General features: G+C 40.0%; 1 protein-coding gene across 3 annotated transcripts in view; it reads right to left on the bottom strand.

Annotated features, from left to right (window-relative positions):
* The window catches only part of Rnf144b (ring finger protein 144B), a 151,723-nt gene that overhangs the window by 29,361 nt on the left and 96,096 nt on the right, over positions 1-26,266 (bottom strand). For all 3 annotated transcript variants that reach the window (XM_042678559.1, XM_042678560.1, XM_042678558.1), the window contains exon 3: positions 12,288-12,392. In XM_042678559.1, the coding sequence (XP_042534493.1) occupies positions 12,288-12,392 (105 nt within the window). The remainder of the gene's footprint in view (positions 1-12,287; positions 12,393-26,266) is intronic.

Genomic DNA, 26,266 nt, shown 5'->3' with positions numbered 1-26,266 from the left:
AGAAATTTATATAACAGTTCAGTTATATAAAGCTTATGAGAGGCAAGAAAACAGAAAATAAAATGTTTTAGACCCAGATAAAATGCTACTCAGAAAAATGATATGGTGGGGTGGGGGTGGGTGGAGAATGCAGTTATGATATTCAGCGCATATCCTATGAAAATAAGAAAATTGAGGGGAAGGGAATTATGAAAAGAGTGACGCCAAGCAAGACACTTATAAACTGATTTGTGGAATGATAAATCCTTTGTATAACTACTTAAAAATAAAAATATAATTTACAAAAAGAAACATGATAGGCACCGGTGGCTCATACCTGTAATTCTAGTTACTCAGGAGACTGAGATCTGAGGATTGCGGTTCAAAGCCAGCCTGGGCAGGAAAGTCTGTGAGACTCTTATCTCCAATTAACCACCAGAAAATGGGAAGTGACATTGTGGCTCAAGTGGTAGAGCACTTGCCTTGAGCTGAAGAATGGAGGAACAGCACCTAGGCCCAGAGTTCAAGCCCCACAACTGACCAAAAATAAAAAGGAGGCTGAGATCTGAGGACTGTAGTTTAAAGCCAGACTGGGCAGGAAAAAGCTAGAAGTAGAATTGTGGCTCGAGTGGCAAAAAACACTAGCCTTGAGTGCAAAAGCTTAGGAAAGAAGAAAGAAAGGAAGGCTAGGAAGGAAGGAAGGGAAAAAGGGAAGGAGGGAAGGAGGGAAGGAGGGAAGTTCCAAGGAACTACTTTCAATGAAGAAAAAGAAAGAGAGAGAGAGAGAGAGAAAGAAAGAGAGAGAGAAAGAAAGAGAGAGAAAGGAAGGAATGAAGGAAAGAAAGAAAAAAGAAAGAAAGAAAAAAAAGAAAGAAAGGAAAAAAAAGAAAGAAAGGAAAGAAAAGAAATTAATGCTGTAAGAAGTCACCAACAATTAGAAATTAGATCAATTTCATCAGGATCCACATTACTGACAACAGGGAAGTCACAGATCTTTATTCTCTGTCCTTTACTGTAGCTTGAATCTCCCATTTAGTATTTCAAAAGTCAAGGCTTAACAACAGATGATGCTTTAATAAGTTAAACTAATTTTTCCATTGAAGTTTGTGATCATAAAAGTTAATTACATCACTGCTCACTCTGATCCTTTTTAGAGTAGAGACAATATCTAATCTGGGTGTTGGCTCATGCCTATAATCCTAGCTATGTAAGGGGCTGAGATCTAAGGATCCTGGTTTAAAGCCAGCCTAGGCAGAAAGGTCTATGAGACACATCTCCAATTGACCAGCAAAAATCCAGAAGTGGAGCTATGGATCAAGTAGGAAAACATCAGCCTTGAGTGAAAAAGTTAAGCAAGAGCACTTATGTCCTGATCTCAAGTCCTAGTAATGGCATTAAAAAGAAGAAAAGGAAAGAACAAAGGAAGGAAGGAGGGAAGGAAGGAAGGAAGGAGATAATATCTAGAAAACATCTATCTTCTATAGCCTTGTCCTTTAGACTTCTGTCTTTTCCATGGGTTGGTTAACAGCCCACCATGGAGAAGGCACTGGAAAGCTACGCAGAAGTTACAGACGATGTGTGCTGACGGCGATGAAATTGCTCAGAAGACAACACATACAAACAAGACTGAAAAGGATCATTCCTTGCTCTTGTCACCTTGGACTTTCCAGAGTAAGACACATTTTCTAAAATGTTTCTAGCACACTTTAAATGAGAAATGAGGTTTTTAAATGAGAGGTAATTGGTCCTGGTTTAAACAGTAACAGCCCATGATGCAAAGTATTAAGTTTCTGGTTCCATTACCATCTGGAGCTAAGTCACTATTGCACCTGGTCTCCATTTCTACAATTCTACAATTGAAATAACTCTGTTAGAATGATTATTTTGGAAGACTCCATCCAGCTGCAAGTGTAAGGGCTTCAACTTACTTTTTGAGGGCATTCATAAATAACTCTAAAATTGTCAGGCTGTTAGCCTGACATCCTGGAGATTAAAAAGCAAGATTTTAAAGAGGAATCTAACAGTATACATTTCTGCCAACAAACAAATTTCAAATCATCCAAGAGTCACACCAGAAAACTGTATTTTTAACTTTTTATTTTGAAATAATTTTAGACTTACAAAAAGCTGCAAAATTTGTAGAGTTCCTGTATGTCATATTCCCAACTTCCCCTAAAGATAAAATCTTATGGAACCATAGTTATTGAAATAATTACAATGCTATCCTCAAACTAAATAATTGACATGCCTTAATGAAACTTTACAAATTGACCCACAAATGTTTTTTCCTGTCTAGAATGCATTCTGTTATTCTGTGTGGTCTTTCTTTGGGCCTCCTCTGACAAGTCTTCAGTTTGTCTTTTCCTCTCATGACCCTCATGTATTTGGAGAGTACAGGTGAGTCATTTATACAAGATTCATCCATTTGGATTTGCCTGGTGCTTTTTTACAATCAGACTGAGGTTAAGCATTATTTTTAATTTTTGCCAAGAATATCACAGGTGATCTTAGCTCATGAGAAGGAATACGAAGACCATGTATTACCACTAGTGATATTATTCTTAACTTGATTTGTTATATAGGAATTCGATTAGGGAGATAGAGAAAAGCCCCATTTTGAGAGGTTGAATTGATAGTCCTTATTAGAAAGCCAGTGACTATAAGAGGACTCGTGTCTCAAAAACTTGCAGGCAGTAAGGACAAGATGGCAATAATGAGATCCAGTATTCATATTTCAAATGTCTGCCAATTTTCTCCATCCTTTGTAATTAACAAGTAATTTATATAAACCAGTTTAATTAAGAGTCTTAAAGATAGAGAGCACACACATGCACACCCCTTTCTCTATGTGTAGGAGACACAGACGATGAGAAGAGAGGGACCCATGGACCAACACCTTTACTGGATTAGAGCACACTTGCCAAACAGGTTTCACATGAGGAGTTTTAACTGGTAGACTCAAGTTCTGAAAGTTCGTGTGAGCTCTGAGGATCAGTAAAGTCATTGAAGTCAGCTCTAGCTAGCTGGCCCAGAGGGAGGTGGTCACTAGGAGGAAGTTAGGTAAAGCAGATCTGAGAACTGACCACATTGAGGAACTGGAAGGAGGTATTGAATTGGAAACTAGGTGAAAGGTGATGGAGCCCTAATTCTGGTAAGAGAAAGTCCAACTTGTACTCAGAATGGATGTGAAGGCAACATAAAATTGTAGTCATTCACTATTGGGGTATTCTTTCAGTCTATGAAAATCCTATTCCTTGTCATCTATTTGCCCACTAATTTTAGTGTCTACTGACAATCCTTCCCAAAAATATTACTGTGCTATTTGCTTAATGTTGATTTGGGGTTTCTGTCATTTATTCTGTATTCAGTGATTAGAATTATACTGCAAGGTTAAATAGAAATGGGCTGGGAGTGTGGCTTAGTGGTACAGTGCTTTTCTAACATGCATGTAGATCAGGGCTCAATTCCTCAATACCACATAAACAAAAAACGCTGGAAGTGGCTCTGTGGCTCAAGTAGCAGAGTGGTAGCCTTGAGAAAAAGAAGCTCAGGGACAGTGCCCAGGCCCTGAGTTCAAGCCTCAAGACTGGCAAAAAAAAAAAAGATTAAATAGAAACAAGACGTTGTGGTATGCTATTGTACAGAAAGATGATTACACATAACAATAATATTCTGTACATCTCAAATATATCTAAGAAAAAGAGGAAATGAATGAAAGGAAAATAAAACAGACTCAGATGGGGGAGAGTAGGCACCAGCAGAAGGGCTGAGAGCTAGTGAACAGGGTGAGCAGGATGCATATGTTCCTTGTGGTTTATTTGCAATGTATGAAAATAGAACAATGAAACTTGTTTTAAGAGGAAAGGGGTGGGGAAGAATGATAGATTATTGGGTAATGTTGATCACAATAGTTTGTCACAGTGAAACCTTCCTTCTACAACTAATGGATGTCAATAAATAATTTTTTAAAAAAAAAAGAAGTCTAAAGAAAAAAAAAGAAGGGAATTGGAGTGGCTTCATCATAAAGAATGGTAAATGTTTGAAGACACAGATATAGTATCTCTAATCTAATGTATAACATATATACAACATATGTTGACTTTCACATGGTACCCCATTAATAGGTACAGTTTTATTCTATATAAGTTAAAAATAAATTTATCTTAACAATAAAATTAACAAATAAGAATCTGACTTTTTTTTTTTGCCAGTCCTGAGACTGTTGGTTTGGGCACTGGCCCAACTTCTTTTGCTCAAGGCTGTTACTCTACAACTTGTGCCTCAGTGTCACTTCCAGCTTTTTCTGAATAGTTTATTGGAGATAAGAGTGACATGGACTTTCTTGCTCAGGCTGGCTTCAAACCTCCTTAGATCTCAGCCTCCTGAGCAGCTAGGATTACAGGCCTGAGCCACTGTTGCCTGGATTAGAATTTGACTTTACTATTCCCTTCATTTGCTTGCTTATTCTTCTTTAAAGTTAATCAGTGAGTACTTACTCAGTGAACTCTAATCTATCACTAACCAGACCATATTTAAGCAGAATAGCAAAGCTATTGCATTACCAAGAGATCACTTCTCTCATATCAATGAGCAAAGAGTCTTCCATTTGATGTAGCTATCCTTGAAATTTTCTCCTGTGAAATTTGTTCTGATTTACCTGCTAACCAGAAACTTCTCTCTCTTCTTCCTCTCCAAGCATAAAAGACTAGTTTTCTTCGTCATCATTATTCTGGAAATTCTTACCAGAAAGAAAAAAGAGAACTTGAAAGGGAAGAGTTCCAGATTCATGTAGGAATATTAATTAATTAATTAATTAATTTAGCCAGTCCTGGGCACTGTCCCTGAGTTTCTTTTGCTCAAGGCTGGCACTCTACCATTTGAGCCACAGTACAACTTCTGGCTTTTTCTGTTTATGAGATACTAAGGAATCAAACCCAGGGCTTCATGCATGCTAAGCCAGCATTCTACCACTAAGCCACATTCCCAGCTCTCATTCAGGAATTTTTATTAGCACATATTCAGGATTAGAAGTGTGGCTCAGAAGGTCAAGCACCAGCCAATGAACAGAAATGTCAGATACCAAGTTCAAGTCCTGGTCTCAGATGAAAAGCATTATTAGCACAAAGCAATTGTACAAAGGAGTTTCATTCTGATATTGGTAACTTGTACATAATAAATTTAATCAAATTCACCTCATCTGTGTTACTTTCTTTAACCATCCTCCTGTCTGCCCCTTCCCTCCTTTTTAATGCTTTTTGGTGGGTTTCATTATGCTCTTTTCATACATATGCTTCTACCATATGCTTCTAAAATATTCACCCAAACCCCACCATCTCCTTTCCCTCTCTTCTCAAGCACTAGCCCCCCCCAGTCTTCCTTTTATAATTAAGTAATATTATTAATTTTTTCAGGTACACATTTTACATGAGTGAAAACATAAGATTATCTTTCTCAGCTTGGCTCTTCTCTCTTAATTAATGATCTCTAGATCTATCCGTTTTCCTGTAAATGATCTAACTTCATTCTTTTTTATGACCAGATAATATAGTCATCCCTCACTATATCACAGTTCACTTATTGTAGTTTCACTGTATCACAATTTTTTTAATTCATGTATAGTGATTCCTCTCCTATCATGGGAGGTACGTTTCAGAGACACCCAAGATCAATGAAAATCCACAAAGTAGCAATAAGTGAACCGCAATATAGCAAGAGACAACAATCTAACATTGCTGCTTCGTGGATCTTCAGCGATGGCGGGGCCGGGGGAGGGGGGTAGCGGGGGGAGGTGTCTCTAGAACATAACTCCCATAGGTGAGGAATCACTGTATTCTGTTGAATGTACCATGTTTGCTTTATGCAGTCTTCAGGTGCTAAGTAACTAGGCTGGTTCCATATCTTGTAAATAGTATTGCTATAAATACAGGCACACAAGTATCTCACTTGCATGTTGATTTGCATTCCTTTGTACATATGCCCAGGAGTGGTATAATAGCAGGATCATGCAGTAGTTCTATGTTTAGTTTCTTGAACACTCTCCATACTGATTTCTCAATAGAGCAATAATATATCATAAGGGTAACAAGAAAAAGCTGCTAATTGCCTAGAATCTTTATTGTTGTTGTTGTTGTTTTCTGGTAACAATGAAGCTGGGGATGTGTTTTGAATATGCAGTTTCTACTCTGCTGAAAGTCTTGGCCTTTCCATTCCATAGCAGACCATATCCAATACATATCCAGTACAGTCAGCACATGTCTGCGTGTGGATGCTAACAGTTAGGCATAATGTTAACTGGGTATCTCTTATTGTTCACAACTGAAAAGACAGGAAGAGTAAGGCATGCACCTTCTCCATCACATTTATTAGGGCCGTAAGATTTCTTCCCACATCACCACTTACATCAACACAAGCCCAACTTGGAAACCAACAAGGAAGTAAGAAAGAAAGGGCAGAGAGAAGCGCCTGACAACCAACCACAGGGGCATTCATGCACCTACAGTGGTGTGTGGCTCCCTAAGAAATGCTGACAAGTACCATGTGTATTGTTTTGAGAGAAGATGTTAATTCAAAGTCACACAAATGAAATGCCCTCAGAGCTTATTAAGTCAGTTACAGGAGGGAAAAGAAGTCATGGTTTTTCTTAGGTCTGGCCTTTTAAGTTCCATTTCTGCCTCAGGTGCTTTTTGTCAAGTTAACAGTTTGAACATTGACTGCAACGCATGAGGCACTTGTAGATCATCATGACCCATCCAGGTAAACTAAAGGCAGGAGAAACAGTGCTTATGCATTGATGACGTGATGACTAATCACACCACTAACTCAACCCAGAGAACAAACAGTTCCTTTTAACAGAGAAGGAAATGGCCAGGCCCCTTTGTAAAGCACACCTGTTCAGGTCTCCCTGCCTAAGCACTAGCAAGCACATCCTGCTTGGAAGAAAACTGGAAGATAATCTTTTCTGTGAGGCAGGAGGCTGGGCCAACTGGGAGAGAAAGGATGGGAAAAGTGAAGCTCCAAGACCAGAGATCCTCACCAGCAGCGTGGCCCATTCTCTGTTCATGGGTTCTACAAAAGCCTCAGGGTATGGGGTAACCAGGATGGTCTTCCCACTTTTCTCTCCCTCCACTCACCTACAAGTCAAAGGGACATAATCAGTGCACAGCCACGTGCCAAGAGCAGCTCACCCACTGCTGCTCCGTCTTTTTGTACAATACCTGCTTTGAGTAATAACTGAATAGTTGAAATCACACTTCCACTTTTATGCAGTTTGTAATGCATCTCAAAACAAAATTTTAAATGTGTTTTTTAGGATTTTTTTTTATTATCTTTATAAAGGTTGTACAGAGGGATTATCATTACATAAGTCAAGTAAACATACTGAACAATGTCATCCCTTCCCTTTCTCTGTTTTTGTTTTTGTTGTTGTTGTTTGTACCAGTCCTGGGCTTGAACTCAAGGCCTGGACACTGTCCCTGAGCGTTTTTTTCTCAAGGCTAGCACTCTAGCACTTGTGTAACAAGTTAGATTGTGTAACAATTCTGAAAAATTTAGGGCCAGGTGCTGGGGGCTCACTCGGCTCACTCCTGGCTACTCCAGAGGCTGAGATCTGAGGGCCACAGTTTGAATCCAGCCCAGGTAGAAAAGTCTGCGACACTTGTATCTCCAACTAATAAGCAAAATGCTGAAAGTGGAGCTGTGGCTCAAGTGGTATAGTATTGGCATGAATGGAAAAATCGCAGGGACAGCACTCAGGCCCACATACACATGCACATACACATATACACTATCTATCTATCTATCTATCTATCTCTCACACAAACCCACAATTTAGGTAGGAACTTTAAAATATATATATTAACTCTAGTTTGGCAGATTCCTTTTCCCCCTACCACCTCTAAAATCTCAATTTTCTCCAGCCAATACATAGTCAAAGCTTGTTTATTAGAGACACATTCCAACCATTCCCATTTAGATTCTTATACCACAGTAACAGAAGTATTCTCATCTGCCTGGACATCCTCATGCTGCTGTATTCCAGTTCCCCACTGTGAACATGGGAAGGTAGAATGTCACAATGAGAAGTGGCTAGGAGAGTCAGTGCTAAGGGGAGACTTAGGAGCCTTACACTCTGGCAGCCTCTCCCAAAGTCATCTGGAATCTGTATGAAATCTATATTTTCTCTCATATGTAGAACTTAGAGCTACACACTATAAACACATATAAAAAACATAGTTATCTCTCTATCTACATAATATATCTAGGTAGCTAGGTAAACAGAATGGACAGATAGGCAGATAGGCAGATAGATAGATAGATAGATAGATAGATAGATAGATAGATAGATAGATAGATAGATAGATAGATAGATAGATAGATAGATGCTAACTAAAGTATGGTATATGGCCAGGAGTATTCCAAAGATATAACCCATCCTTGAACAACTTAAATAGTTTAACAAAATAAATATCAGGAAGCTGAAGCATGTGTTTTCAGGAGGTATCAAAAGGGAAGAAGAGTAGGCAAATGGAGAAAGGAAGGGTGGACGAATGCAGCCATAACATTCATCCCATATATGTGAACACGGAACTAGGTAACTAGAGGGGAGAAGCGAGGCAGGGATGGCACTGATCAAGATATACTGCCCTTACAAACTGACATGGTGAGTTAAAAAAAGGAAAGAAATGTGCATATCACCCGATTGGTCAAAAAATAGTTTTATTGTTAAAGGTCATAGAGTTCATAAGCAATGTCAATTAAGATTATGAGGGCTATCACTGTGAAGATTAAAAGGTGTTTAGGACGTTAACTAAGTATAACTACGCCACAGTATTGTGAAATTTATGTCATTCTGTAATCTCAATAAAGAAATATTTGGGGAAGAAGCTCTTTGTGCAACCACTCAAGGGAATTTTTTTACATTAAAAATCATTGTAGAATCTAAGTCAAACCAGTATTTATTTTTTGCAAATGTGGCTTCAAACTCCTTAGCACTCTCCCCAACCCCTCCACTCCCCTAAGGTCTCAGAGAGCAGCTCTCGAATTCCTGCCTACAGACATTCTGTGGCCCTGGTGTGGGTAAAACATCAGCCCCCAGCTCTTCCTCCCACACATGCAGTGGTATAACAGTGAAAGGCAGGCTGGGTGTTTCAGAGCCCCAGGACTTGGAGGGAGGGTTGATGGGTGAAAAAAGATTGTCCTTGCCCTCCACTACACCAGGGAGTTGGAAAGAGTTCAAGTTCTCTAGCTGTGCAATGGCAGGTATTATTCAAAAGGGGAATGCACTCGCCCAGACAAAAGGTTCTGGGCTTTCCAGCAGGCCAGGTTATGCTATTTCCATAACATTGCAGGGAATTGCTTAGATTAGATCCATTCCTTCTCACAGAGCTTTGCTTGAAATAATGCTATCAGAGCCAACCATCTGTATCCTGCCTTCACAAGGCCATGGTAGACAAAGTTCTTGGAGGGAGAGCACTGGAAAATCCCACAAAGAAACAGCTGAAGGTACTGGATGATGCAGAAGAGGAAACTCTGACTTTTCTCTGGCTCCCACAGGGCTCACCTCTGCCTCTCGCTAGCTCAGGAGATCCTGAAAGGGAAGCTGCCATCTTCTACTGTTTCCTACAAGAAGGGTATTAAATGCTCCACTAACGAGGCTGTTCCTGATAAATAAGTGTGAAGAGGAAGAGACACATTGAGCCAATTTAGAGGCATGAAGAAAGCAGGCACAAGGAAAACAGTCCACTGTGTGAGCTAGACCTACGCAGGAAAGCACATAGAGAAAGACTGAATTCCCCGTGTCCTCTGGAGGTGGAGAAATGTGACACTTAAACATTTGATAAGAGTGAATGAGGAAGAATCATATGCCACAGTATAAATAGCATCAGAACAAAGGGGACCGGCTTCAACTAGAATTATTTTTAACCAACAACATACTTATGTGTTACCCATATAATTAAACATTCTTTTACAGTGGAAGGAGGAGATGGAGGAGATGGAATCCAGTCAATCCAATCATCTGAATGAGCCCCAGTATGATACACTAAAAAATACACAGCCATCTATTATCATAATGACTCTCTACAATGTAGTCTGGATGTAAAGCAGGTTAGAAAGGACGGTGGGTCAGTACCTGTGCACTTGTGGGTACTGTTTTCATACCTGTGTAGTATTGATTTTTCAAAGGATATTAACTGATAAAGCACTTCAGCCCTCCAACATAATCATCTATACTTAATTATCAGTTCAGAAAGAAAACAATCCCCATTTTACTATTCTGAGGGAAGGAAGGAAGGAAGGAAGGAAGGAAGGAAGGTTGGTTCAGGACACCTGACTGCTGCCCACTGCTGCCCATCCTGTATCAGGCTCTCAAGAAAACCAACGGCTCCTTAATGCCCATCTAATGAGAAGAAGACTGGAGAACTGAGTTTAGTTTTGTATGAAATAGCTTTGTTCTGGTTATTTTTTCCAAATATGCTTTTGTAATCTTTGAGGGTTTGTTTTTAATACAGCCAAAAGTAAAATTGTTTTTAGAAGAAAACTGAATAAACAGAGTTAGAAATAGGAAAGGATGGATGAAGATGTCCACAATGGAAAACACGTTTGAAGAGCATGAAGAAAAGCTCAGGGACAGCACCCAGACCCTGAGTTCAAGTCCCAGAACCACCAAAAAAACAACAAAAAAAACAATGATCACGACACTGATGAACATACGTTGTACTCTCAAACGGACATGTTGAAATCCCTTAGCACAACTACATAAGGATAATAGTTTTATTTAAAAAAAAAAAACAATTATCAAATAGCAAAGTTGAAGAACTGGATTTTAAATTATATTACATTTTAATTAAAGTTAAATCCCTATATAGCTGATTGGACAGCACAGGTCTAGAATAAAAAACAAAAAACGATTCATTTCCCAGGCATATTTTCAAGCTTCAAATGTCTTGTTTGTGTTTAATAGGTTTTGCATATAGGAATTAAGTAAGATTTCATATCAGATCCAACTCTTGCTGCTTCTGCCCTATCTCCCCCATTTCACATTTACAATTTTCTATTTAATGTCTCTCTACTAGGCCAGAAGTTTCACCAGGACAGTGCCAAGTCTGCTGCACCCTCTGCTCTGTCCCGGCCCCTGAGGGGCCCACACACTGCGCAACCTCAATTGACATACAGCAGAAGAGCAAGTCAGAAAGGAAGCTTCTGTCCTGAAAGGATAATGTATAGAACGATGTGCCCAAATACTTGAGTCTTACTATGAACAACTCTAAGTCTTTTTTTTTGGGGGGGGGGGGGTCTGGTCGTGGGGCCTGAACTCTGGGCCTGGGCGCTGTCCCTCAGCTCTTCAGCTCAAGGCTAGCACTCTACCACTTGAGCCACAGCGCCACTTCTGGCTTTTTTCTTTTTGCTTATGTGGTGCTGAGGAATCGAACCCAGGGCCTCAGGCATGCAAGGCAAGAGCTCTAACACTGACCCACCTTCCCAGCCCCAACTCTAAGTCTTATACATCAACAATGCTCCAAACGGCTTGTGTAATTTTTCCGAACTTTAATTTCCTTTAGTAAATTATAATCCTGGTGACAGAATTACATATTCAATTTTATCCAAAACATTATTCTTTCTCTTTTTTTTATTCTCTGTGCTGGGGGGATGGGTGTTAGAGCTTGAACTCAGGGCCTAGGTGCTGTCCTTTAGCTGGATCTATCACTTGAGCTACAACTCCATGGATTTCTGTCCTTTCTGCTAGTTAACTGAAAAGCAGAGTCTCATGGATTTGTTTGCCTAAGCTGGCTTCAAACCTTGATGCTTAGATCTCAGTCTCCTGAGTAGCTAGGATTTCAGGCATGAGCCACCAGCACTCAGCTTTTTTGTTTGGCAATAGTTCTGTCAGGTTAGCCCTATAGCAGACAACTACTATGGAATAGATAAACTACTACAAAATCACAATAGCTTTTATACTCCACAGCTGTGGATAATCTGTGGCCTATTTCTCCTTGAAGTACTCAAGGTTACGAGACCACTCATTACTCAGCCTGCAAACCTCTCATTGGATCAATAGGATTTCTAAATACCCTTGCCTGTTTTAGAGTTGCTGCTTCTTGCAAGATGACACATATAAACAGTACTGAGATAAATGACAGCTTTAACAGTCTGTACAAAGAATCCAGCGGTATGTAGCAATAAAGTACTGCTTTAAAAAGGTAGCTTCTGTATTGTGTGGCTAGATTCCCTAGTAAGGAGGTACTCAAAGAGTGAAGATCCTCATAAATAATAGCAACAGGCTAGGGGAAAGCCATGGCACACATCCATACCTCAGCTTCCTGCAGGGTCCCGTGGTTTAGGCACACCATGTCGGGGCAAGTGATAGGAGACCCACATCCTTCTCGGATTGCCAGCTGCATATACTGTTTCAGGCACTATAGGGGAAGAAGAAAAGAGGCAAACAATTATCCACCACATTACAGTGGAAAAAGGTTACATAAGAAACCACCCCTGCCTCTTCCCTTAATTGGCTATCCCGGCATTCTTGCACTCAAGAGACATAAGTTACCACAAGTGTGAAGACTAAGAGCCATCATTTTGGAAAGAATACAGAGACAGGCAATTCATTATGCATGACTTCATCCGAAGAGTTTATTCAAGTCAAATTCCCCTATGCTCACACAATGCATCCATCATAGATTGGGAAACAAACTCTTTTGTATTCACAGCAAAGACTTCTCTTTATTATTGTTGTTGTTGTTGTAGTTATTATTTGAAATGTATGTGACTTTATAATTCTATTTTTTATCTTTTGGTCCATTCCTTAAAAGTTTATCCAAACATAGGATCCTGGCACTGAGCTACCCAAACAGAACTGAAATAAGACTAATAAGGCAGTGACTTATCCAGGAGCATGCTTAAAAGCAAAAGATAATGTCACATTTGGGAAAGTCAAATGACTGCCTGTTTATGGGAGACAGCAAAGAGAATGTGGAAGAATGAGACTCTTTTGCAAAACAAGGCTCAGCAGCTGGCATGCTGAGGAGGTCTGAGTAGAAAAAAGGCACTGATCAACTGGAGAAAAAGAAATTGAAAGGCCGAAGATAGAAAATGAAACAAGTGGAAAAGATGGGGGACAGGAAGCACAAATAGGTCTAGTCATCACTTGTTGTGCCTGGACCTTGGGCAGTGAGTGGAGACAAGAATCTGAGATTGTACGAGAGAAACTGATGGTGCATTGGATTCTCTCTCCCTTCCAGTCTAGCTTAACATGCCCACAGGAAACCAAAGGCAGTGCAGCAGGCTTCTTGTGGTCTCCACCCTTCCATATCCAACCAAACTCAGGTTGCAAATATTCAGACAAAAAAAAAAAAGATGCTATGGTCAGAATATTTATGGTGTAATTGTGAAATCTAGGCCTTTCACTGACTTTTTCAAATTCGTTTTCCCCACTGGTAAAGAAAACTAACATCACTATTGGGTTTCTGGGAAAGACGTGCATTCATCTGCTGGAAGTGACTTGTTACATGTGCTGGAGAACCAATGACCGAGGCCAGCCACTTAATCTACATCTGTTACCTCTTCCTTCTTCAAAATTAGAAAACAAGCTAAACGGAGAAGACTGAAATAATGGATTGTTAAAATTCACACAATAAGATGCTTCAGGATCATGAAAACGTATGTTCAAGTGGTATTTCAAAGCATGGGGAAATGCTCATGATTTGGGATAACTTGGTGGATAAAAGGTATTTGGGAACAGTGGTCCTCTTAGCCACTCTCCCCCTTACTGAAGATGATAGGTTTTCACATTCACTCTCCGGTTCAAGAGAAAGAGGGCTGGAGGTGTGGTTCAGCGGTAGAGCACCTGCTTAGTTAGCAAGCAACAGATCCTGAGCTCAACCCCCAGTATTGATTCTCACTGCCCCCCCTCCCGCCCCCGGAAAAAAAGAAAGCAAAAGATAAGAGATGACTTGTTGTGAGATTTACTGTGCCCAACACCATCTCCAGGACCAGCAGCAAACAAGGCAAAATCAAAGTGGAAAACACCATAGACAGGCAAACCCACCCACAAAGTGATTTCATACCAAGGGACAAATAACAATGTGAAGGCCTCTCTACCATTCTGCTTCTGGATACTCTCAGCCTCCCCTCAGCCAGGCCAATGTCAATGTTACTGCCTACATTCCTCCCCAGCTGCCACCGACAAACTCCAAATCTGGTCTCCAGTCTCAAGGGGAAAGTGTCTGAGGAAAACAAAGTGAATGGCACAACAAACTTCAGGTTCTAGAAGTTGGGGGTCTAGAGTCAAACTCTATTCTGTCTGATGATGATAGGGAATGACTTTAGTTTTCAAATAGGGACATAATGCCTTACAGGACTGACAACATGGACACACAAAAACTTTATCTACTAATTGCAGAATGTCAGGTTATATTTTTACTCTCTTCAGTTGGACTTCGATTTTCTATTAGGAAACATGTGGAGAAACTGTTGATCCACTGTCCACTCCCTGCAGAAGACCAGTGATAAGCCATTTAGGGTAGACAGCAGATACATGACAGAACAGATAGATGTACAACAGAGAAGCCACTCGTCTCTAGGACAGCTGCTCCTCAGAATTATTTGGCTCTATAGAGAAAGCGTAATACCAAATAGAGACTACACATACTATGTGAGTCTTCTTAGACTAAAAAAAAAAGAAGAAGAAAAACACTTAAACTTATCCTGAACATTTGTAAAGACAAAACATTAAGCTTCCCAAAGAGCTCACAACGAACACTAATTTGCCAACACGATGGTCTTCAGTACACTGTCAACAGCGGTATATCTTCCTAATGAATTCTAAAGTTTCCCACAAGCACTGTCTTGTCTGCAAATAATAATGTTATGTGATCTAAGATTTTCAGGCAAGAAGTTAGAGTGCTACACATTGACTACAAGGTTTAAGTACATATACACTCTGTTTTTATTCTAGGAAACATTCGCTCAGAAAAGACGTTTCTAAGTGCACACTGTTCAGTAATCTCAGAGTACAGGCACTTGACATGCCAACCATGTGGGCATGAATTTCCACTCAAAAGCAAAGAGGGAAGACAGTCCTAGTGATGGCTTCATACTGAATTTTCAAGTGCCAGCAGCTCATTATTTTCCTTCCACTGTCTTTCACGAAAAAAAAAATTACTCTCAATGTCTTCCTCATGCAAAGATTTCAATGCTTCTTGTGAATATTGCACACAAGAACCAAAAATATTCACATGAATCCTATGCATATTTTACAAACCAAGTATAGGTACATGCTTAATAATTCTAGACGGAAAATCCAACATTTGGCTCATAAACACACAAAAAAGAAAACTACCAGACATTTAGTAAATGTATTAAACAGCAACATTACATTGATATCCAAAATGTACAATTTCCTTCACAGCTAACAAATTCTAAGGGAAATGTTTCAAATGGAACATTTCAAAAGCCCATGTAACATAAACAAAGAAAGAAAACACTTTTTTCTTTTGAATAGTCAACATTTTACTTAAATGGTTTGGTAGACTATACAAGGTTTTTTTTCTTTTTTTCTTTTGATCAAGCTTGGTTTTGAACTTGGGGCCTCAGTGATGTCCCGGAGCTCTTTATTTGCTCAAGCTAGCACTCTACCACTTTGAGCCACAGTGCCACTTCCAGTTTTCTTGTAGCTAATTGGAGATAAGAGTGCACTTTCCTGTCCCACTTTCCTGTCCCAGCTGGCTTCGATCAGATCTCAGATTCCTGAGTAGGATTACAGGTATGAGCCACCAGCACCCAACTATTATACATAAGATCATATACCAAGAACTACTTTTCTAACTCACTCCACAGCTCTCACGAATTCCAAGGGGATCTAAGGATTTTTTTTGTTGTCAGTTGTGGGGCCTGAACTCTGGGCCTGGGCACTGTCCCTCAGCTCTTCAGCTCAAGGCTAGCTAGTGTTCTACCACTTGAGCCACAGTACCACTTCTGGCTTTTTCTGCGTATGTGGTGCTGAGGAATCAAACCCAGGGCCTCGTGCATGCAAGTCAAGTACTCTACCACTGAGCCACCTTCCCAGCCCAAAACAAATCTTAAAACAAATACTGAAGGCAACTGGGTGATAACAGCCAACTTGTTGGGCAAGTCATTGTTTATCAAAATGGAACAATACCACCTGGTTTTGCCAGGGAAACAGAGAGTCTCCCTTTAGAGTAAACAGATGAAGATCAGGGCTGGGAAGGTGGCCCAGTGGTAGAGAGCTTGCCTTGCATGCATGAGGCCCTGGGTTCGATTCCTCAGCATCCCATAAGCAGAAAAAGCCAGAAGTGGCGCTCTGGCTCAAGTGGTAGAGCGCCTAGCCTTGAGCTGAAGAGCTGAGGGACAGCGCCCAGGCCCAGAGTTTAGGCCCCACGACCAACAAAAATAAGTAAATAAACAAATAAAGATCACTTTTCCAAAGTGAAAATGGCCGGCAGATATATTGTGTAATTGGCACATTATATGAATGTTTCTGAATGATAGGTATGCAGGCAGAAATGAATGTCCCCAAACAGAGATGATCCCTCAGTCTCATGAGGGTAGGGAGGTAAGAAGAAGATAACTAGTATTGTTGGGAGGAAGAAGGTACCATACGGTCAGAAGCTTAAATCATCTGTTTCTTGGCCCCTATTTGTGTGTGTGCGTGTGCATGTGTGTTCATATGTGTATGTGCATGTGCACACACTGGTCCTGGGGCTTGGACTCTTGGCCTGGGATGCTGTCCCTGAGGTTTTGTGCATAAGGCTAGTGCTCTACTACTTTGAGCCACAGCTCCACTTCCACATTTATAGTAGTTAATTGGAGGTAAGAGTATTATGGACTTTCCTGTCTGAGATGGCTTTGAACTGTGATTCTCACATCTCAACCTCCTGAGTAGCTAGAATTACAGATATGAGTCACTGGCACCCAGCTCTTTGCCAACTTTTAACTGTGCTATTTGCATTTTTATTTTATTGAGTTGTGAGTAATCTTTACATAGTCTTTTTTTTGTTTTGTTTTGTTTTTTTTGTTTTTTGGGGGGGGGGGGTCCAGTCGTGGGGCCTGAACTCTGGGCCTGGGTGCTGTCCCTCAGCTCTTCAGCTCAAGGCTAGCACTCTACCACTTGAGCCACAGTGCCACTTCCGGCTTTTTTTCTTTTTGCTTATGTGGTGCTGAGGAATCGAACCCAGGGCCTCAGGCATGCAAGGCAAGCGCTCTACCACTGAGCTACCTTCCCAGCCCCTTTACATAGTCTTGATATGCATCCTTTAAGAGATGATTTGTAAATATTTTCTCCCACCCTGGGTTATATTTTAACTTTCTTGATGACATTCATAGAAGAAAATAAAGTTTTTAAAATTTGATCAAGTCTCATTTTTTTCTTTTGTGGCTTATGCTTTGAGTGATATATCTAAGAATACATTGCCTAGTTCAAGGCAATTAAAGTTTTTCTATTGTCTTCTTTTCTTTCTTCTAACGGTATTATAGTTTAAAGCTTTTAATATTTAGGCCCACGATTGGTTTTCAGTTAATGTTTCCTTTGCAAAGGGAAATCTAGTTTTCCTAGTACAATTTGCTGAAAAACTCTCCTTTCTCCCTGGAATTATTTTGGTACTGTTGAAAAACAACTGAATACATATGAGGATTTACTACTATACTCCGAACTCTATTCCACTCATGTATCTATCCATCCATCCATCTATTCTCATGACAATATCATGGTATTTTGATTGCTCTGGCTTAGTAGTAAGTTCTAAAATCAAGAAACAAGTTCTTCACACTGCTTCTTCTTTTTCAAGATTCTTTGGATTACTCAAAGTCCTTTCCCATTTCCATAGGATCAGCTTGTCAATCTCTGTGAAGACAACCTAGTCTGGAAAGCCATGTAGAATGTATTGTCATCTTAACAATATTGAGTCTTCTGATCCAAGAACATGGAGTATCTTTCTATTTAATTAGTCTTTCTTCTTTCAATAATATTTTGTAGTTCTTACAGTACCAGTTTTTCACTTTTTTGTTAAATATATTTCTGAGTATTATTCCTTTTGATGCTACTATAAACAGCATTGTTTTAATTCATGTATCAGTGTGTAGAAATACTATTGAGTTTTATATATTAAATATTGTATTTTGTAACCATGCTAAATGGTTTTATCATGCTTAAAGTTATTCCGATGTAGTATTCAGTAGTAACCATGCCTTCAATTTTAATCAGGAAAGGTACTTTCTTTTATGTCCATCATCAATGCTTTTCACTCAATAATGTTGACCCACATGAAGGAAGGAGTGTTTTCTCACCAACATCCTAACAGATCATCCATGCATTCAGCTAGTTCCAAAAGAATTAGTCACAGAAACATAATGGAAAATTATATATGCAAAATGTTTGAATTCTGATGGGGGAGCCTTTAAATACCTGAACCCAAAATAGTGCTGTTGTACTTTTTCTGGAAAAGGGTACAAAGGTCCACTTGGAAGTAAGTTTGAAAACCGTCATTCAATATGGGAGATTAAGTCTGGGCTCCAATCAAAAGTACCTCCAGTTCCCACCAAACAAGAGCAATCAAACACTTCTATCTTTAGCTCCAGTGATCACGAAACCACCTAAATTAAGAAACTTGGTGGCAGAAATAACTCTGAGGAGAAATTCACTGGAAATGCTATAGCCTAGTCCCAGTCTTCACAATGAAGCTTTAGAATTTGCCAAACTGGAAGAACACTCCAATCTCAGCAGCACACAGGCTCTAACCCTGGAGAGATCTGCTTCCAACTTAAGTAATTCAATAACTCTTCCACTGACCTTTTGGAAGCTTTTCCTTTCTTCCCACCCCAGGCTGCTTTTCTTCACAGAGGGAGGTACCCAGTCTTACACTACTCCAAAAGAGATCCCTCTCAGCCAGGTGCTACCTCATGCCACAGTACACTCAAAAAAGCAACTGATGGCTCTGAGAGAAAGAAAACAAGAAGGCCTGCCAAGCTTACATCCTTCCATTTCCTCCAAAGAAACATTACCCCTCAGAACTGCAAGCCCTCAGGCTGTACCAAAGTTCCAGCGTACAGGCCCTGCAAAACCTGTGAGAATAAGCATGCTCCAGATTCAGAGCTGGCTGAATCCATCTGTCTCTCCCCTTCCTCCTCCTGTGAGAGTCTCTACATGAACTCTTTCAGCAACATGTCCAGATGTCTAAGAACGTACAGCACAAGAAGAAATAAACCCTTCATCCATAAAGGATCAAGAAACTCAGCCATGATGTAGAATTATAAAAGTTAGATGGAAAAAAAATCTACCACCATTTAACCCAATCTAAGCAAACATGCTAAATTCCACTGGAGGATTCAGAATGAATATTAAACTGTGCTATGTCAAGCAAGGCAAGGTAGAGACATGTGATGAGGTATAAATAGTTCATGTAAGATTCTGCTATGGTTTGAATGTTGAGACTCACCTCTCAACACGACAGTAGTAGGAGGTGTGGCCTTTACAAAGGGATTATGTCACAAGAGCTCTCTACTCTGGTCTTAGCTCCCTTATAAAAGCAAGGGCTTGAGGCCCAAGAGAACCATTCTTGCCTTTCTTTCCCTTCTACCTCATAAGGATACCTGCTCCCCCTGTCCAGAGGACATAGCAACAAGATGCCATTGTAGAAACAGATGCTAATCCTGTCTGTGTCTTGATGCCCATACTTCCTAGCCTCCCAAAGACTGAGAAATAAACTTCCGTTCTTCATAACTTAGTCTTGGGTATTTTTGTCATAGCAGCACAAATGACCTAAGAAATTATGGACATATAAATATACACTGTAAAATTATTTCACCTTTTTCCTATATTTAAAGAGTTTCATAATAAACCACTGTATCATTCTTAAGACTAAAAAGAAAAAGGAAAAAATGGACACTATTCATCAATTCACAAATTTAATGTCTGTTAAGGAAGAAATCGCTATATTTGAAATCATTATATTTGAAATAAAATTCCAATATCTGTTTCGATCTTTAGAATAGTTTGAGTAAATTACAGCGAGACATCCTATTAAGTTAAAGGTAGCAATATTAATGAAAGGCAATCTAAATTTTTGAAACTGATAGAACACTATACTGCACAAATGAGAGAATGAGGGTAACTCCACATTAACTAGCTACATGTTGATCAACAGGATTTAACATGTGGAAGCCAGCATGCAAAATAGCTCAGACCAATGACCTGAAGTAGTACTGTTACAGTTTCCTCAAAGTCAGAATGCAAAATAGTTTACACTAAGGACCTGGAAGTAATACTGTTACAGTTTCCTCAAGAGACCATTGTTTCTCTAACCAATAGTTTCTCTAATAGTTGAGGACTAGATTCAATCCCTGGTACCATCACAAAGAAAAAAAAAAAAAAACACGAAAGGCAAAAGAACAATGGACTCCAAAAAAAAGAAAAAAGTTAAGACAAAGAGATAATTGACTGTTTATTACTAGGAAGCTTGTTTTACTCAAATTAATTTCCAGGTATTTTATTTAATTTCTCCCTAGCAAACTAAGTATATCTTCCTAACTATAATTGTTTTCCTTAATATTTTTTGGACAAAAGGCCACACATTTGTAGTACTGAGTCCCACAACTTATATGGCTGCTTTAATTATACATTGTACCAATGCTGCAACTATTCCTTACTTCATAATATCTTTCCCAAGAGTTTCTTCTTCAAAATGTATTTTTTTCCTTTTTTGCATTTTCTTTAAAGCAAATTTCTAGAAGTCAGGGAGCTCTGCATTTGGCATTTTTGTTTTTCATTTTATTTGCCATAATTTAAACCAGTCTTCTTTTCTTTCTTTCTTTCTTTTTTTTTCTTTAGTAAATCCATATGCTTACATATCCAAGACTAATTTTGACTCTTGCTAAAATCTAACCTAGTTACTATCCTTGAACTGCCATTTTCAAAATGTTCTAGATGAGCAGCATATTCTAGCAAATTAGACTATCCAGGCAAAGGTCTTGAGTCAACACCATATAACTACATGTTTCAGAGATACATATTGGTGGTCACAAAAGAGACCAAAGAAGCCCATGTACTACCTCAGAGCACATGATCGAGGGCAATTAGTATATACTTCCTCCACAGAGTGTTCTGCAAATACCCTAGACTTCTGGAGGATGAACCAACAGATCATTGGCTCCAATGATTCAGCAGGTTGAGGGAAGCTTAAGAAATGATGTTCTAACAAGTTTACAGGTGCTGTGGTGGAAGGGCTTACACTTTGAGAACCAAATCTTCATTATGTGAGAACTAAAATATTCATTACATGAGGGATAGGGAAAAGGGAAGAGATAATGGGAATCATTTTCATACTCTTATGATGGCTACCGTATGTGCTATAATTTGAATCTTGCATGTCACCCAAAACTCTTCTTTCCCAGAGAGAGAGGCAGGTATTGGGAGGTTGTGGTGAGGCCTAAGAGGTAGGGCCTAGTGGAAGGTCTTCAGACCGCAGGGCAGGAGAGGAGTTTTGTGGGCAGTGAGAGAATTGACATCTTTCTCTGTTTTGTTTCCCTCTCCATGAGGTGAGTGGTTTTCTGCCATGATGTTGTGTCTTACCATTAGCCAAAAGAAATGGAACCAACTGATTGTGGGTAAACACTTCCCAAAACAGTGAAAATAAACCTTTTCTAGATTGATTCATCAAATCTTGGTTACAGTGACAGAGAGCTGAATCACATAGTTAAGTATCTGAAAATTTTCTCACTTGCCCATCAAAGCAACTCTGAGACTGATATTATCCCATTCACACAAACCAGTTGTGTAATTTACCCTCATTTCCCCATGAACTAAACTATAGGAGTTGAGATGTTAACCAAGGTATATATAATTGAGAACCCACCCTTGTTTGCTTTCCCACTACATCACAATGACTTCTAGTTTATTAGAACTAAAAGACTTAATCCATGGTTTACACCAATAAGCAAAATCTAAGGGACACATACACAAAAATCTCAGGGACCATACACCAAAATTTTTAGAGAAGTAGATCTTATTCTATTGAAATAGGCTAGCTTCTTAACTCTGCATTGATTTCCTTACATGTAAACTGAAGGGTAAGAGTCAATAGAAAAAATAACATAGTCCCTGTGTGTAATACGCACACCATGATGGATATGCAAATGTCTTTGTTTTTCCTTCTTCCTGGATTTCACTTTTATAGATGAATAAACTCAAGTTCAGAGAGGTTGAGCACGTGTTAATGTGGGAAGTGAGGCAAACCTTAAGGAGCCACAAATGGAGGACAAGGAGCTGATTCAAAACCATGCCTTTATGTTCATTTTCCTTCCCAAGGAAATGAGGCACTGCCTTGTCTTACCTGGCTCCAAATGGGGATGTTGTACATGTGGAACCCACATCAGAAATCACGCAGAACTCCTTTACAAAATGGGAGTTTAGATTTTCTAGCAAACCTGTATGTTTTGGGGGTTTCAATTGAGCTAAAATTTTGAAATTTAGTAACAACATCTTTTATTCTTTAAAATTTCTTTAAGTACAAAAGGGTTTTAATTTATGAATCAGTGTAGGAGGAGGAGGAAGAAGGGGGGAAGGAGGAGGAAGAGGGGAAGGAAGAGGGGGAGGAGGAAGAAGAGGAGGAGGGAGGAGGAGGGGGAGGGGCATAAAGAGTGGAGGGGGAAAAGGAGGGAGGAGGAAGAGGGGGAGGTGCAGGAGGAGTGGAGGGGGGAATAGAGGGAGGAGGAAGAAGAAGGGGAGGGAGGGGAAGAGGGGGATTAGGAGGGGGGAGGGGGAGCAGCACCCGCCCATATATTGAAATAGGGAAATTGAAAATCTCCACTGTCCACACTTGCCAATCAGGCACTCCACCACAAGGGCCTGAACTCCCAGTCCTTGTTTTAGATATATTTTGGATAGTCTTACTTTGTGTGTGTGTGTGTGTGTGTGTGTGTGTGTGTGTGTGTGTGTGTGTGCTATGTTGGCCTGCACCAATATCACCCACACACACAGCTGAGATTACAGGTGTGAGCCATCACCCTCTCCCCCCCCCCCCACCACCAAAATACTGATATATCTATACTGATTTTCAGCAGTGAGTTTTCAACAATGCTGGCTGCTATTACTATGGGTATAAGGTCGCAATGATGAACAGTGATGTTCAATTACTTTTCTGGACTTTTTTCCCTTGACCAGTTTCGCCTCTAGGTAAACAGACAAAAATGGACCTGTGCCAAGCAGCTAGAAGATAATGAAGGAAATATAAATATATTTATAAATAGGTATAAGGAAACAAGAAAGGAAATACCAACATTTCTATAAAAGTCTTCATTTTCATTCAATTTTAAATGCTACATGCCTGCAAAGAAGATATGATCATTGTACTCTGAGTCAGCAAGAAAGGAACATGTACCTAATTACTAGTACCCAGTATATACAAAGTACCCAGTATAGTACCTTGTGGTACCCAGTATAGTAGGTACTAGGTATGTTAGGTACTAATATCCTCAAGTACCTAGTTCATTTATACCATTCTTTGTTATGTAGCACCTTGGCTAGGCAATGAAGTATCAGTAGGAACCACACTAGTGGAGTAAGAAAAGAAAGATAAATTATAGAAGAAGGAAAGACAAGGAGAGGCGAGCTGCCTCTTGGTGAGAGACCTCAGAAGGTGACCTAGATAGGCACTGGGGGACAATTAGCAGAGGAAACTGAGTGTCCGCACCAAGGATTTGCTACAAATGAGCACATGCATCCTTATTAAGCACAGAGGCATCTGATCAGCAACAATGTCTTTTAACTCTGATACTCGTATCCCAAATGGATCAAAGAGAGAAGAAATGGGACACAGAAACAAATCATAGACAACAAGATTAGAGTCTGTCCTGATGCGTACGGCATGAGTACGTTCTCTGAGCTTTACCTCGACCTCCACCCTACAGGACTTCCTTCATCCTTCTCCTCCCGCTCTCTTCCTGTGTTCTTCCCTACTCCCAAACCATCCTCAATGCCCAAATCTGAAATAAGACTTCCATCTTCGAGTGGCTCCATCTCATGTTTGCTTACCTGTCTGGGTAAGCACTCCTGTACTTCCAGCCAAGTGTTTGTCTTCTGCCCTTCCTCAGTGGCTGCTCCTCCCCGTTCTGTGACTTCCCACATGCTGCTCCTTCCCACCAACTCTGTCATCTGGAGGCTCATCTTCCTGCTCTCCTGTCAGCCTCAGCTCTCAGGAAACCTTCACCGCTTCAGTCTAGTTTTGTGGGGTTCTCACATGTTCTCCTAAAGCACCAAACCCCCTGTGTCAGCACTGATTATACCTGCTGCTCCCCATTTTCTCTACCCAGCCACAGCAGTACCAAATGAGGGGTAGGGCAGAAACTGGAGGAAGAAGAGAAGAGGCTTAGAAGATATTGGAAAAGGGAGTACCATTCCAAAAGAATAATGAGATGATGCTGGATAACAGGGGAAAGTCTTCTCATAATTAACCCACTTTTGACTGCTCTTAAACTCTGTTTTAGGCCAGCCTAAAACAGTGCTGATGGGTCACATCTGTAATCCTAGCTACTCAGAACCTTGACATCTGAGGTTCACAGTTACAAACCAGCCCAGGCAGGAAACGTCTGTGAGACTTTTATCTCCAATTAACTGCTAAAAAGCCAGAAATGAAGCTGTAGCTCTAGTGGTAGAGCATTAATTAGCCCTATACAAAATATAGCACTAAGGTACAGTGCCAAGGACTCAAGTTTATGCCCCAATACCAGCACTAAATAAGTAAATAAAAATAAATATTGTTTTAAACTTTTAAAAAAAAGCTTCTACATGACATTCGATTGTAGATTACTAATCTCTCATTTCTCCCTAATACTTTGATGAAAAATGAAGAAAATCTTGTTCTATATTATTGTACCTCCTATAACACAACTTTTCTCAGACAACACGGAAAAAGCCTGAAGTACTCATTAAACCCATGAACAAAGTCAAGTGGTTGTGCAAGTGATGCATATTTCAAAAGTGTTGTGTGAGTAGGGTGGGGGCGGGGTGGGGTATAAAGTACAAGCTGTTAACATACCCATTCCAAGAAGGTGATTACATTTAAAGAATTCTATCTAGAAAGAAAAAAAAAAAGAAGAGGTGTTTTCCAATTTCTATAGAAGTGTGTGTAAATATACTAACAAGGCAGGGATACAGCACACTTAAGCATTTTTATCCACATCTGATTTAAAGTCAATGGGAGGAAAGGAAGATCATGGGAAGATTGGGAAACACTGACTTAAAAAAAAGTGGTGTGCACAGTGATTCAGACCTACAATCCTAGCAACTGAGGAAGCTGAGACCTAAAGATTCCAGTTCAGAGACAACCTAGGCAGGAAAATCCTTGAGACTCTTATCTCCAATTAACTAGCAAAAAAAAAAATTAAGCCAGAAGTGTGGTTTAAGTGGTAAAATGCCAGATATTTGTGAAAAAAGCCAAGCAAGAGCACACGGCTCTAAGTTCAAGACACTACATAAAAGAGGGGAGACAGAGACAGAGACAGAAAGAGAGGCAGAGAGACAGAGACAGAGCAAAAGAAAGAAAGAAAGAAAAAAAAAGGAAGGAAGGAAGGAAGAAGATAGATAGATAGATAGCAACACAGGAAAAATAATCATACACACAGATACACACACACACAGAGGAACCAATAGTATCCACTTAAAACACCATGAGATCATTCCACTCTGTGAGTCAAAACTCACCCAAGACTCTGTTCTCAAATTAGACTGAGGCCAAAATCCTTACCCCAACCTGCAAGGCCCTTCACACTCTACAGACAAACCCATCACCTCTCACCTTATTTCCTACAGCTTACCCATGTGTGCAAGTGTGCATGCACATATGTAGGCACACATGCTCTTCTCCACCCACCCTGGTCTCCCAACTGCATCAACGCTTCCCAGGCACACTCCCAACCCGAGACCACCATACCACTTCCCTCTGCCTAATCCTCTTCTCCTGGATATTTATACAGCTTGGTCCTCGTTTTCTTCAAGTCCTTCTTCAAACAACACCTTCCTAGTGAGATACGTTCTGACCATTGAGCACGGCATCCAAACCCATCCCCTGTGCTACTCATTACCTCCCCTACATCTTGCATTGTGCCTCAAAAGCACACACCATCACCTGATTTCCACATTGACTTGTTAGCATCTGTATTGTGTACTACACATTGAGCTGTTGAAAAAAAGCAGGCCCTGATCTGACTGTTCACCATTGTGTTCTAACCATCAGAATTATGCCTGACACAGTAAATATCTCTTGAATACATGACACCTGGG

This window comes from Dipodomys spectabilis, unplaced genomic scaffold, assembly GCF_019054845.1.
Source record: "Dipodomys spectabilis isolate Male_0828 unplaced genomic scaffold, ASM1905484v1 ptg000045l, whole genome shotgun sequence".
NCBI classification, from domain to species: domain Eukaryota; kingdom Metazoa; phylum Chordata; class Mammalia; order Rodentia; family Heteromyidae; genus Dipodomys; species Dipodomys spectabilis.
This window is presented reverse-complemented; position numbering and strand designations above follow the sequence as displayed.